At 37.6% G+C, this 15,678-nt stretch overlaps 1 protein-coding gene and 1 non-coding gene across 2 annotated transcripts in view; one reads left to right on the plus strand and one right to left on the minus strand.

The window, feature by feature from the left end:
• Nucleotides 1–8,156, plus strand: part of RNF2 (ring finger protein 2) — a 50,530-nt gene extending 42,374 nt beyond the window's left edge. Inside the window, exons 3-7 of the mRNA XM_004706673.2 lie at nt 2,042–2,202; nt 2,876–3,091; nt 4,413–4,685; nt 5,586–5,757; nt 6,035–8,156. Coding sequence (XP_004706730.1) covers nt 2,042–2,202; nt 2,876–3,091; nt 4,413–4,685; nt 5,586–5,757; nt 6,035–6,136 — 924 coding nt within the window. The 3' untranslated portion in view covers nt 6,137–8,156. The remainder of the gene's footprint in view (nt 1–2,041; nt 2,203–2,875; nt 3,092–4,412; nt 4,686–5,585; nt 5,758–6,034) is intronic.
• Nucleotides 3,343–3,477, minus strand: LOC115872474. The gene has a single exon (XR_004047873.1). It is a non-coding gene; the product is annotated as a small nucleolar RNA SNORA9 (small nucleolar RNA).
• Nucleotides 8,157–15,678: the final 7,522 nt, after the last annotated feature.

The following is a 15,678-nucleotide window of genomic DNA, read 5'->3' on the forward strand; positions in this document are numbered from 1 at the left end:
GGCATGTTGTCTTCACACCTTGGAGCACTGGGTTGAAGTTTGGTCCCTCTTTTCCTGTGGAGATATAAACAATACCCTCCCCTTGGGTAGGTTAGCGCCCTGTGCCCCCGTTACCCATTGATGTTTTATGTCTTATTTGTCTCTTGGACCAATTGTCACGTGTCTTTCAATTGGACCCATTGTCTCCTATGTCTCTCAATTCTCGTTGCTCATTTTTCCTTTCAAAAGGAAGAGACTTGTCATCTCTGAGGTTGTACCTTAGATTACTGCTCATGAGCGTTAAGACCCCAGTTGTGACTTACCAACGTAGGATGTAGAACATTGCCTTTTTATGAACTGCGTTAATGGGAATAGAGCTTGGTGTTCCTTGAAATGCTCGTCTTGCTTCTCCTTGCCTACTGGCGTATTCCTCATGGAGTTAGGCTATAGCTAAGAAGTATTCAAAACTTTACCCTTTGTATGTTCTCCCACAGTCATAGATATATTTGCAGCAAAGATTAAAATATACAAATATCATCCTCTGTAAACTCTGTATATATTCCAGGATATACTCCCACTCGTCCTACCACACCTGTTCATTCTGTGTCTTTAAGTTCAGCTCTTAATGAACTTCTCTTACAGGATTGTGTATTTAAGTGTATGTGACAGTACTTTCCTCTATTGCCTTTAACCTTCCAGTGTATTGCCTCTATCTCCATCCTTTTTAGCACACTCCCAGCTTGTTGAATATTGTCTTCTCCTTCACCCCAGTAATACCCATCTACCCTCTAGCCTGTGAGTTTCCTTCCCTTACTACCTCTAGTAGCCATCAAAGTATGTTTCTTTTCGGGTGAAAGTCTTTTCTTGACTCTGTAATAGGAGTTGCATGGTATTTGTCCTTTTGTGATTGACTAATTTCACTCAGCATAATATCCTCCAGGTTCATCCATGTTATTAGATTCATCATCACTTTTAAGTGTGTACAGCATCCACTGGTTCAAGAAATAATTTGAGTGCATACTCTGTACCACAGCTCTAGGGGCAGTGTTCACCTTACAGGATACTGCAGAAGCCCTATTGAGATGCCAGTCTTCAAGGCTGATTTCGTGGCAAGGTAGAATATTGATGATGTTTGAGGGCAAACATCAGCAGCAACTCTTAGAAGAATGTCCTTGAAAAAGTATGAAGGAATGAGCATAGATGGGGAAATTTGACTTTGATGGAAGATGAACAGTTTATAAAACAAGAGGCGTAAACTTGTTAGAGTGGAGAATGATTTATTAATTGATAGAATTTATGATTTATTAATAAAATAGGAATAGTCTATTAAAAAATCAGGTGGAGTGTGGTCTGCAGATAGAAGAAAAGGTATAAAATAGTTTAGAGAAAGGAAAAGTGATTTAGAAAAACCAGATGCTGAGCAGTTTGAAGTTATGTTCCACTTCCCTTGTCCCCAAACAATGCTGCATACCTACTTGTGTATAGGTACCCAACTGGAGAATGTAGGTGGTTTAATTTATCTAGGGTCATACTTTTGCTACATAAGTTTTAATGAGTTGATTATTAGCTGGGTCGTTGTCATTCTTTCTGGGTGACGATTTCCTCTTCTGTAGAATGAATATTATAATTCCTAAATCAAAGATTTGTGTGAGAAACTAAGTAAAATAAAAGTGGAAAGTGCTTCATACATAGCAATGGGAGATAATAGGCATACCATATTAGAGGTAGTTTGTATTATAAACATTTTTCCTTGACTCCTTTGTGGAGAACTTTTATAGTTCTTATGTCTTTCCTGTGGGGGTCATCAGTCTTTGATTCTGTAGAGAAAGCACACGTTTGATAGAGAGCCAGTAGAAACAGGAAAGGCCACTAGCATACTGGAACTTCCCTCTACTAAAATTGAGACTCCATTGGAGCCAGTACTGGCTGTTAAGTTTACAATGGTGAGTGATGAGCATACTTGAAAGTACATTTTTTCCATTTTCAGTACTTTTGTCTGTTTAGATTTGCCTATAATTAAAGTTTAAAAGTGGAATTTAATTGTAAATTGGCTGTCTTACAGGAGGCAATAACAGATGGCTTGGAAATTGTTGTTTCACCTCGAAGCCTCCACAGCGAACTAATGTGTCCGATTTGTTTGGACATGTTGAAGAACACCATGACTACAAAGGAGTGTCTACATCGCTTTTGTGCGGACTGCATCATCACAGCCCTCAGAAGTGGGTACGTGGGCATGACTGTTGTACTAGGTACTTTGTACCAGGATAAGGCTACATAGGGCATGAGAAATACATTCTTATTTGAATATAAATACTTAGCTTCACTTAAGTATGTGATTAAGGACTGGAATATTTCTGAAGTTTAGGTTTTAATCATTTAAAGTCTTAAAGTTGTTAAATTTATACAGGGGAGGGGATGAACTTCCTAAAGTTTTGGGGAACACATATTAAAATTTTTTTTCATGAACTTCTTGAAGCCCTCTTATACGGTGAATATTGTGATGAAATTATGAAGCATAAAACCATGATGTTTCTAAGTCCGCAAGTAACATCAATATTACTTGAGCTAAACAACAGCAAGGGTACCGTACTGTAGGGTAATGGGTACTTTATCCTGTATGGCATGAATAGCAAAAGTGGGACCTTTTAAATGAGGAAAGAAGAGATTTTCATTTCTAAAATAGTTAACACATAAGCGACCACCTTTTCTTCTGTGGGCATGTTCTGGTAGGTCGAGTGTTTCTTGAGTAGCACATGTTCAGACATTCTGGCTGGTCTATTGTGTTTCTGGGACTTGGTGAAAGCACTGGAATAACGATCACAGTCCAGAAACTGTGTATTTTTCTCTTCAGCCCAAAGATACAGGTACCATTTACATTTTTGTGCCTTTTATTTAGCAACAAAGAATGCCCTACTTGTCGGAAGAAGCTAGTTTCCAAAAGATCACTAAGGCCAGATCCAAACTTTGATGCCCTCATCAGCAAAATATATCCAAGTCGTGATGAGTATGAAGCTCATCAAGAGCGAGTGTTAGCCAGAATCAACAAGCACAATAACCAGCAAGCGCTCAGTCACAGCATTGAGGAAGGACTGAAGATACAGGCCTTGAACAGGTATGTGATGTACGAGAAGGGTCAATGAGAGCACCTGTTGGTGTGCAGTGTGTACAGGCTCTATTTTGATAAAAAGTGAAATGTAGGTAGACACATGCATGTATAATACATGCCTCCATGCACAATAGTCCATTTAAAATTTTGAAACCACAAAACCACCTTTTTTAAACCCCACTTTCCCTTTCACCCACAACTCATTTTTTTTTGATAGTTATAGATGTTAGGAAGTATTTAGATATAGTTTTTTTTTTCTCTGTCTGAAATTTCTATTACCTCGCTCTGGAAATGGTGCAGAGCAAGTCCTCAAACGGTTTCAGAACTGTTCTTGCAAGCACTGTAGGAATGCACAAGGTCACGCCAGACCCAGACACGCTGGAGGCTTGCAGAGATATAGTTCTTCTAGCTTCACAGTTGAGATTGTTTTTGCTCTACTACTTTGCCCTGTTCATGCCTTTTTGAATAACAGTTTTGTCATTTGACATACTAGACTTGGTTTTGAAATGGTCTGTAGATTTCATAAGCACAATTTTATTTTTTTTTAAAGCAAAAGTTCTTGAGCATCTTTCCTAAGCCATGGGATATTATTTCCTTATTATGGCAGCAAACATATAATAATACTTATTTTAGATGCCATTCTTTCTTTTCATTGTATATATCTCCTCTTTTCTTGAATTTATAGGCAGAGAGGCAATTGTGCTTGGGGATAAATTGGCCTGTGGTATATATATCATGCTGGGGCTATATTGTGAGCAAATTACTAACCTTAAACCCCAGTTTCTTTGTTAAGTTACTTATTAACCGAATTGTAAGGTTGACCTATGAGTAGATGTGATTCGATACTTGAAATGCCTAGCTTGGCAATTGCTTTATTAGTTGCTTCCATGTCCATGCTGGTATTTTAGGGACCATCTCATTTCTGCATTAGAATCATTTCAAATGGTGTTAGCAGACTTGGTGAATGGGTGGATATAGGCTGTTGCTTTCAAATATTGTTTTCTGAAGAATTTCTGAGAAGGCATAAATAAGTTCCACTCTTAAAATCATGTCTTGAGACGTCATAACAAAATTATGAAAGTTGTAAAAAAAAATGGCAATAATTCCTGTAGGCTTTCCTTTATTTAATACAGAAAATTAAGAGAATGCAAACATTTGTTTCTATCATTTAAACAGCATGCATGTGTGTGTTTTTAGACATGGGGTATCTAGTATGGAGCAAATTTGTCTATCAAGATTTTGAATTCCAGACTTCAATGAAAAATACTTTAAAATGGGTATTGTGAAAAGATCTAAAGTAAACTTTATTTTTTCTTTATTTAAATAGACTACAGCGAGGCAAGAAGCAACAGATTGAAAATGGTAGTGGAGCAGAAGATAATGGTGATAGTTCACACTGTAGCAACGCATCTACACATAGCAACCAGGAAGCAGGACCTAGTAACAAAAGGACCAAAACATCTGATGATTCTGGGCTTGAGCTTGATAATAACAATGCCACAGTAGCAATCGACCCCGCCATGGATGGGGCTAGTGAAATTGAGTTAGTATTCAGGCCCCATCCCACGCTTATGGAAAAGGATGACAGTGCACAGACAAGGTAAGTGTGATTAGTTTTGGAACGTTACACTTGGAGTTAAAAGGAAATTTCTGAATTAAGAATGAAAGGCACTATTTGTTATCCATTGACGGCCAGGGTTATTTGGGTATTCTGACTGACAAAAGTGTTGTCTTCTCCTCTAATATGCCTCCCACCTGAGAATGCTCTTATGCTTCACATCTGAGAGAAATGGCCCTCCCAGTTTGAAGAGGACATGAGATTAGAGTCCCATTCCAAACAAACAAACCAAGCCCAAATCAGTTATTACTCATCGGAACCCCGTAAGGCAGAATGTAACTGCCCTTTCAGGTTTCTGAGACTTTAAATCTATATGGGAACAAAAAACCTCATTTTCTCCTTTTAAGTAACTTGTGGTTTTGAACCACTGATCGTTCAGATAACAGCTCAATGTGTAATGTGCTACATCACCAGGGCTCTTTAATGGCAAAAGATGGTTATTTTATTGCTGTGTATAGTGTACTGCCTGCCATTTAATGCAGATAAACATTTATGTGTACTATAGTTTTTTTAAAGTTCTGAGATTAGCATTTCTGTGTTATCATTTAAAAATCAATAATTTGATTCCTAGACTATAAGAAATTTGCTCAAATGCTTATTATTGTTCCTGCTGCTGCAGACACTGCAGAATTCTGGTTATTAGGGCTGAAGGGTATGTTATTTCCCCTCCCCCCTCTATTTTTTTGTTTGATTTTTGTCATCTTAACTTTCTATTTTATGGATGGTGAAGTAGGGAGAGCTTTGACTTCCTGGCAATCAGATAGGTTCTCTTCATTTGGGTTTTTCAGTAAGAAATGTTTTAAAGGACTTTAGTCAGACAAATGTGTACATTTGATCAGTACTAGTCTTGAAATTAAATTTTCTAATTCTATCCTTTTGTAGATATATAAAGACTTCAGGTAATGCTACTGTTGATCATTTATCCAAGTATCTAGCAGTGAGGCTAGCTTTAGAAGAACTTCGAAGCAAAGGAGAATCAAACCAGATGAACCTCGAAACAGCCAGTGAGAAGCAGTACACCATTTACATAGCAACAGCCAACGGCCAGTTCACTGTAAGTGAAATCAGAGAGCTGACCATCTGGGACTCTGGGAAGTGGTGGGTGGGGCCAGGACTACCCAGACCTGAGGGCTTCCTAGAGAGAGGGGGGCCTTGCAGCAGGGTATAGTCAATGCTACGATCCTCTGTTCTTCCAGGAATCATGTAAATCACAAGTGGTTTATTCTAAGCTATTTTTTTATAAAAAGATTCTATTGAGTTTTATTTTGCTTCCACCTCATTATTGTGCTTTGTACCGTTTTCATAATTTTCTTTGTTTCTTTTTGTTGTAGGTATTAAATGGCTCATTTTCTTTGGAATTGGTCAGTGAGAAATACTGGAAAGTGAACAAACCCATGGAACTTTATTATGCACCCACAAAAGAGCACAAATGAGCTTTACTAAAAGACAATTCTGAAACGAACCTTTTTATAGCCTACTTCTTTAATATTAAAGATGTACCGTCATTAGTTTTATGGACAGAATCTTGGATATGCTGTGCAGTTTTTGTTTTTCCTGAGCCACACTTGGTTTACTCTGAGAATCTTTCCCCCTTAATTTAAGAGTTCCCTTTTGGAAGGGATTGCAAGTATACAGTACTTTTTCTTTTTAAAAATCTTGTTTTTTGTTTTCCCCCAAAGTGTGGTTACATTTTGGAGCACTCTTTAGACCCAGGAATTTTTCAGTTTCTGTATTCTGAAGTGAAAATTAACTCTGGCCATCCTTCTCCTTCTGACCCAAAGTTTTTTAGGCCTACAGAATGTATTCTGATTTAATACATATTCTGACTTATTTCCTCCTCAGAGTCTTCTATATTTATAGTTTTCTATATAAACTATAGGATCTTCATGAAGACCAAGACTCAAATTTACTCTGCTTAAAAACAATTCTCATAGGATTATTATTTTCATGGTATTTTCTTCCATAATATCTCATTTTAAGAAGTTCTTTATGAACTTAGTGTCCATTGTCATGCAATGTTTTTTTTTCCCATTTTTTTTTTGGCCCTGTAGTAACTTTGGAGTTTGTGATCCTGGGGAAGAAGATTTACACGTTTAAAATGTTAAGTTCTATGAGAACTTGATTCATACACAGATTTCAATGAAGGATAATTGATAGTTTTCAAGTGTATATTTAAAGAGATCTTCCCCCCAATACTAGTTCTATTGTCACTTGAATTTCTTTCTGATGTGATATTGTTGCCTCTTGAAAGAAATGTGGAGATATTTTGCACTTTATCCTGATGAAAAGTACAAGATATGTTCAAAGCTTCCCTTACTCATTTCTTATTGGTGACCACATAGGTTTAAAGACTAACCATGGCACATAGAACAATCGTGGGGGAAAGTTTGCTTCTGTTTAAAAAATGTATTTAACATTTTGGGTTACTGTAACAGTTTATAAATTTGGTGCTCTGCTAATTAAACACTCTAGAGAAAGAGATTAACCAGCGCTTCAAAACAGTTCATTATTGTTTTGACCCCTTGTGGAGAATTGTATTGCCAGCCATTCCTGTGGTTGATAAGTAAATTCTCATCAGTGGGTAGAAAGCCCTAAGGTTAATAGAGCTGGAGCCCTACCTTGGTGTGTAGTGAAAAGTAATTTTGTAGGAAAATTCCCCTAGTAAAGTCATTCTACTCCTGTTAACTTAGTTTTATATTGGAGTACAGTGTTTAGATGTTTGGGAGCCAGAAGGCTTTATGCTGACAGGTCAGAAATAAAATTTGACTTGTGTATTATTTTTCATCTTTGTCCTGGTTCTGTGTGTGTTTCCAAGTTTATATTATCACAGTATTTACAAAGACATGTTTGCATTGAGAAATGAAACCTCAAGGGTTTTGCTAGGAGGGAGTACTCACTTGGTACCATTGTAACTAAAGCCTGTCTAGTTGTTGTAAATACTTATCTGTCAATTTTGACAAATTGGGGGCCAACTTGCTATTTTAAATCACCAGCCCTGTATGAAAACTTAAGACTTTATTCAATTTTTTACCATTTTATTGAAAATATTTAAAATCTGCCTTTACAGTTTTTTTTTTTGGTAATCTGTGCCATGAAATTTCATAATCACCAAAAAGTATGGGGAATTTTATATTGGGTTCTTTTTTGGTGTAATGTTAAGTTGTATAGATTATTAATGCATGTCCACTGAATATAATCCTGGTTTTGTGATATAACTGCTTAGCTTTTATTGGCAACATATTAGATTAGAATAGTGCTTATACTAAAACAACTAAATTCCCATTGTGGTTATTAATTGGAGTTTTGTCTTTAAGCAAAAATATATTTGTGAGTACAAACTTTGTGCTTAGAGAATGTACCTGTCAGTATGGAAGGATGAAAATTTTGCATCATTAGTGAATTTATTGGATTATGTAATCCTTTGCAGAATATAATTATAGGTATTTGATAGAGCATGGAGTGTATTGTGTTTTCTCTGTGGGGGGTTGGGGAGAGAACTGTTAACCATCACTACTACTCACAGTATTAACTCTTCATAAAATATTACCTAAGTAACTTCTATAACTATCATCTCTATCTAGAAACTAAAAGCTCATCAACATGGTGAAACAATGATAGCAGATATCTTCAGATACATTATCATCTTGAGTCCTATGAATAGTTCTTTGAAGAAGGCAATAGTTCCTCTTTACAATTGAGAAAACTGAGAATCAGGGTTCTGTCTTTAATAATGAAATTTAAAATAACTGAAAGACAAGATGGTAAAGACCTCTTTTTCTTTAATTCCCATCACATTTCTACTAGAGAACACTAACTCCTTCGGCAAGGCTGAAATGACCATGAAGCCTAAGTTACAAGCAAACAAAATGACAAATTAACATTTTTATCAACTAGATGCAGAAATCCTATACGAGCACAAAACACTTAGCATACCGAAACTAACAGCATACTGAAATAATTTTCTATTATGACATAGTGGGGTTTATCCCAAGAATGCAAGGGTGGTTTGATATAAGAATCAACGAGTATCATATCATATTAATAGAAAATGAAAAAGAAACACAATCACATCTCACTTTATTACTGAAATGCTCACTAAATGATGAGAAGGGGGAAAGAAACCCACGTAGGAAGTTAGGCAACTTTGCAACAACCAAAAAATTCACTCTTAAAAAGAGCAAAGGACTTAAATAGATATTTCACCAAAGAAGATTTTTAGATGACCCCCAAATATGAAAAGATGCACTATGCAAAAAAGACACATTGTGCCATCAGTCATCAGAAAAATGCAAATCAAGGCCACAATGAGCCATTTCACTCCCACCAAGATAGTCAAAATTATGGGGACATTAACATCCTTGTCCATTGCAAAGGAACCTTGGTGGTACAAAGTTTGGGTGCTAATTTTGAGGTTGGCCATTCAAACTCAACAGCTACTTGTTGGGAGCAGGATGGGGCTTGTGGGCTCCTGTGATAATTGACTATCTTGGCAACCCTTACAGGGTTGCTGTGAGTTGGAATTGACTAGATGGCTTTTTTTTTTTTTTTTTATTGGTGGAAAAGCCAACTGGTGCAGCAGTTGTAGAAAAAGTGTGTGAAATACTGTAGCAGTTACTCAAACTAAGAATTAGCATGTGAAACCAATTCCAGTTCTAAGTATTTGAGACTAAGTCAAAAAGTATTTTGACAAAGTCATAGAAACATTTGTTTAAAATATTGAAATTTGAAGGCATTAGTTCTTCACATCCTGTAAGGCAGTGGTTCTCAACTTGTGGGTCTCGACCCTTTTGGGGGTTGAACAACCCTTTCACAGGGGTCGCCTGATTCATACCAGTAGCAAAACTACAGTTACGAAGTAGCAAGGAAAATAATGTTATGGTTGGGGGTCACCACAACACGAGCAATTGTATTAAAGGATCGAGGAATTGTATTAAAGGGTCGCTGCATTAGGATGGTTGAGAACCACTGCTCTAAATGCATATGCTTCTGAAGGCAGTGTTTCCATCTGACGTCTTCCCTAGAGAATCCTGGGCTGTTCAGTTTCTGTCATGTCAAAATGCCTGCTTTGACATACTTGAGGGACCCAAATTGTGTTCTTTTCTATTTTCTTTTTTTTAAATCATTTTATTGGGGGCTCGTACAACTCATCATAATCCATACATACATCCATTGTGTCAAGCACATTTGTGTATTTGTTGCCATCATTCCCAAAACATTTGCTATCTACTTGAGCCCTTGGTATCAGCTCCTCATTTTCCCCCTTCCTCCTGATGTTCTTTGTTTTCTTGAGTTTTGAGAACAAAAAAGCCTGAAGGTACAAATTTAGCTTTATAGTAGACAGTATTTCCCAAGGAAATTCTCTTGCGATCCTCAAAATAGGAGCAGGTACATTGTGATGTAAACCCCCCCCCCCCCAAATTTCTTAACATTTATTGCTTAGGAAGTCCTTGTGACAATTCTATGCCTTTTCAGAAAATTTACCAAGATTACCTTTTTACAGTGTCCACAAATAGTTGTTGCACCTTCTGAACTCAAAATTTATTCTTGAGGTCACCTGCCTTTCCTAGATGCTGGATTTGGGAAGGTGTCCACTTGAGTTTTGTTCAAAACTTGATAGTTTTATGTGGCACAAAATGTTTTTTGGTTTTTTTTTTTAGTAGACTTAAAGTGCTTTACAGAGAGAATTTGTTTGCAGCCATCCACTGAATACAAAGGCATGTTTTGTTTGGAATAAACCTGGGTATGTGTGAACTGGAACCCCTTCTATTACCCCCAGGAAATTTGAAAGCAAAGCTCAGAGACTTGTATACCAGGTTTTATGGAGCCCTGGTGGTACAGTGGTTACGCTTTGGGCTGTGATCCTCATAGTTGGCAGGTGGTAGAAAGACTAAGCTTTCTACTCCAGTAGACAGTCTTGAAATCCCAGAGGGGGTCTTTATGAGTCCGTGTTGACTCAACGACAGTAAATTTTTTGAGTTTTTATTCACAATAGTCCAAAGATGGAAACAAGTATCCATCTGGATGGATCAACAAAATGTACCAGTTTACAGTGGAATAAAGTCTTGTTATGTGTTATCGTGTGGATGGGTCTTGAAAACATTAAACCAAAATGCAAGTCACTTACAAGTCAGTGACCAAATTGCTTCTACCCTATCTTCTGAGAGTAGCTCTTTTAAGGGAGCAGACAGCCTAGTGGCTAGTGACTGGGTTAGCAGCCCAGCCATAACTTGCCACTCCCTGGAGTATTTGTTGAGTGAAAATAATGACTAGAGCAGACGTGTATCCCACAAGAGGACCAGCAAAGGGACGAAGACTTGCTGGGGGCAGGGAGGAAGGATGACTGGTGGTGGGAAATTCACACAGGGTCAAAGACAACACTTCAATTCTAACTCATGAAGACCCTAAAGGACCCTATAGAAACATTTTGGGCTTCTGAAACTAACCTCATCTGTAGCAGCTGGTAGCTTCAAACTGCTGCCTGGGGTTAGCAGCCCATCTTCTAACCCACCCTGCCCGCCACCAGAGTTCCTTTGAGTGAAGGTCAGTTACTGTAACTGCTGTCAATAAGCTTCAATAAGCTGTATGCCTGTCAAAAGAATTGGTAAATGTTGAGTGACAGATTATTTTACAACAATGAAGAAAGAAAAAAAAAGCTGTTACCTGTGCACAACCAAAGATCTCATGGGATTTGGATCCTTGGTGTAGAGATTCAGGGTCATGGTTTAATGGAACATCCTGATAATCGGTCTATCAATGTGTTTACTCTTTCCATCTCTTGGTTTCATATGTAGTGCCGGGGATGGGGGTGGTCTTAAAATTGGTCTCCATTAGCCTGGAGCAAACAGAAGTAGGAGCTTCAAGAATATAAGATGGAATATGTGGCTAATTGCCGCCTTTGCCCGGTTACCAGAAGAACTGGACAGAGCCTTGTTCCATTCCCATTTTAAACAAGGTCCCACAGAAGAAGACTAAGTTGATTCCGACTCAAACAAACCACTGGGACAGAGGACTGCCCCTGGGTTTCTGACACTGTGTAACTTCATGGGAGTAAAAAGCCTCATCTTTCTCCTGTAAAGGAATTCTGGTGAGAGAGAGAAAATGCAAAATAAAAATTTATATTATTGTGGACTCCACCAAGGCTGGTTGAATCATTATTATTGTACTGTGATAATCTTTAAAAAAGATATCTACATCTTAGATCCAAGAAATACTTTAGCTTAATCACCATTAGAAAGAAAGGGAACAAGATTAGGTCTACATTCATCATTATTCTCATTTAAATACTATATGGGACCAAACTGACAAAAGTAACTCAGAAGATTAGACGAAACCAGAAGCGGGGACTCTGTTAATGGAGGAAACGCAAGGCAAAGACCACGTAAATGTCAATGGATTGTCCATCTAGAAACCGCTGAGTTGGCACACAGTTTTCTGTTTATTTTCGACAATAAAGGGTGAAGGGGTTTAAAAAAAAACCCAGCTCAAGTAGAAAAATGATGTTCTGAAAATGATAGCAACATGGGTATAAATGTGCTTGACACTATGTATGTATGGATTGTGAGGAGCCATAAGAGCCCCCAATAAAATGATTTAAAAAAAACAAAACAAGCAAGGAATACATGGGAAATTTCTCAAAAGGCCTACTAAGATCCCGAAACAGGACAAGGATGCCTACTTTGACCATTGGTATGCTGAATAATACCGGGAGGTTAGCCAGAGCAATTAGGCAATGAAAAACAAGGGTTGGGGAGGGAGGGAAAAATGAGCTAATACCAAGGGCTTAAATTATTTTTAAAGTGGTAACGTACAAATGTGCTTGATACAATTGAATTGTGGATTGTTAGAAGAGCTAGCAGAGCCCTCAATAAAATGATTTATTAAAAACTAAAGGGCATCCAAATTAGAAGTCAAACATTCTACTCACAGGTAACGTGATTTTATGTATAAAAATTCCCACAAGAGAAAAGTAAAAGGAAATAGAAGAGCGAACTAGGAGGCAAAGGGCATTTTTAGAGGTCTAAATAAAGGCTTGTACATATGTAAATTATATATATGATGGGGACATCTATGTGCATATATGTATAGATTTAGTATTAAGGTAGCAGATAGACATTGGGCCTCCACTCAAGTACTCCTTCAATGCAAGAATACTTTGTTCTATTAACCTGGCATTCCATGATGCTCATCTTCCTGACATGGTCGCTGAAGACAAAGCAGTGCATAAGTAAATGTGAAGAAAGCTGATGGAGCCTGGCTATCAAAAGATATAGCATCTAGGGTCATAAAGACTTGAAGGTAAACAAGTGGCCACTGAGCTCAGAAGCAACAAAGCCCACATGGAAGAAGCACACCAGCCTGTGTGATCAGTTATCAGGCCTCAAAGAACAAAAAATCAAATCAATGTGAGTGGGGGATGCAGATTGGGGATCCAAGACACATCTGTAGGCAACTGGACATCCCCTTATGGAAGGGTCACAGGCAGAAGACGAGTCAGTCGGCGCAGTGTATCAACGATGAAACATACAATTTCCCTCTAGTTCCTAAATGCTTCCTTCCCCGCCCCCCACTATCATGATTCCAATTCTACCTTACAAATCTGGCTAGACCAGAGGATGTACACTGGTACAGATAGGAAATGGAAACACAGGGAATCCAGGACAGATAATCCCTTCAGGACCAGTGGTGTGAGTGGTGATACCGGAGGGTGGGTGGGGTGGAAGGGGGTACCGATTACAGGGATCTACATATAACCTCCCTGGGTGATAGGCAACAGAAAAGTGGGTGAAGGTGTAAGAGCCCCCAGTAGAATGATCTTTTAATAAAAAAATTTCAAGGAAGTTAAGACTTTGGCTCAACAGCATTCTCATTTTTTCAGCATTAAAATACTCAACCATAAACTCAAATGTACTGGAGAGCTCTTGGATAACCAAAATAAAAACAAAGTAGGAATCCTACATCTTGATTTCAAAACATACTTTAAAGGTACAGTACTGAAAACAGTTATCTTAGTCCAAAGACTGACATACAGACCACTGAAGTAAAATAGGGATTTAAAAATAAATCCACGTTCTATGGCTTGTTGAATTTTAATAGGTGTGCCAAGTTCATTCAATAGACAAGGAGTGGTTTCTTCAAAAATTAGCAATGGGAAAATTTGGTTTTTACACGTAGAATGAAGTTAGGCCTGTGCCTTGGATCATAATGATTTAAATGACCAAAATAAGCAACAACAGTAAGCTGTAGAAGAAAATGGGGGTAAATATTCAGGATCTCATGTTTTTCAATAGATTTTCACATAAATTACTTCAAACAAGAGCAACCAAGAAGAAATAGATCACATTAGATTAAATCAGAATAGATTTTTGTTCATCAAAAATCAGTTTTTAAGAAAGTGGAGACAATCTACAGGAGAACACACCTGCAAATTAAAAAATCTGATATTTAATGTCAGAATTTAAAAAATGACAACCTAATAAAAATATGCGCGATCACAAAATTGGAAATTAATAAAGGAATAAAAAAATTAAAGTTAACATCAGTGGTGATAGGAGTGGATGTTTACTTCTGTTGTATTAGTTTCCTGTTTTGTCAAAAATTGCCACAATTTTGTTTTCTTACAACCACTTCTGAGCTCACAAGTCTGAATCAGTGTTTGCAAGGTTCCATCTCGTCTTTAAGGGAGATTTGGTTCCATGCCTTTCTCTGAACCTTTGGTTACTGCTGGTGATTCTTGGCACGCCTTAGTTTGTAGACACAAAACTCCAGTGAACTGCCTTCATCTTCAAATGGCCTTGCCCGCTTTCTGTCATTTCTTCCCTTGAACACTCATCATTAGAAGTAGGGGCCATCCTAATTCAGGATAATCTCATCTCAAATTACTTTATTCTGCAAAGAATTTTATCCTGAGTAAGGTCACATTCTGATGTTCTTTTTGTGGGCTACTATTCAGTCCACTGTAGGAGCCCTGCTGGAATAGTGGTCTGAAACCATCCGTTAAAGAGTTAACCTTGGAAACCCACAGGGCAGCTCTGTCCTGTCCAAGACTATAACTCTTTACAACATAAAGCCTCATCTTACACCCCTGCAGCTGCTGGTGGGTTCCACTTATTGACCTTGCAGTAGGCACACCAGCATGTAACCAACCACCCCACCAGGGTTCCTTAAGCCTGTGAAGATTGCAAAAATTAAGGGTCTTTAATAATATGCCAGTTCATTTACCTTCTGTCAAGAAAATTCTCCAACAGTTGCTTACATGCTTGGAAATGTAAAGCTAGAAATCTTGTGTAATAAAATGTTCTCTAGATATTAGCTAGGATTTGATTTATTAATTAGACATGGTAGTCAGATGGTGATTACTTTATAATTGGAGAGAAATTCTCTTGTCAAGTTAAACTACAATTTATTCCAAAACAATCCCTTTAAATACAAAATAATTTCCTTTTATTAATTATAGCATTTAATACCAATCTAGGTCTCCGGTTCATAATTAAACAGGTGTATTGCAAACACTATATTTAAACATGTCTGTCTCTGCAGGTAAGTTCTCTTGGTAATATACTTGTCTTCATCTCCTTAGGGCACCTTCAAACTAAAGGTCTGCTCAGAAAGGGTCTGCTGGGCCAATTAAATTCAAGGTTATGGCCACTGTTAAGGAGATTTCAAAGGAATAGTTTTGCTTTGTAAAAAAATCATTTTATTGAGGGCTCTTACAACTCTTATCACAATCCATACATCCATCATGTCAAGCACATTTATACATGTTGCCATCAGCATTTTCTTTAATTTTGTTGCCATCATTTTCAAAGCATTTTCTAATTGAGCCCTTGATATCAGTTCATTTCCCTCTCCCCCACCTTCCTTCCCTCATGAACCCTTGATAATTTATAAACTTATAATCCCCAAACCTCCAGATGTCTTAAACTGCCACAGGATAATCTTGAGATCCTCTCAAATGGACAGGATGATGATTGTGGCC

This window comes from Echinops telfairi, unplaced genomic scaffold, assembly GCF_000313985.2.
Source record: "Echinops telfairi isolate 266 unplaced genomic scaffold, ASM31398v2 ScPeMD7_7424;HRSCAF=8462, whole genome shotgun sequence".
In the NCBI taxonomy this organism is placed as follows: Eukaryota; Metazoa; Chordata; class Mammalia; order Afrosoricida; family Tenrecidae; genus Echinops; species Echinops telfairi.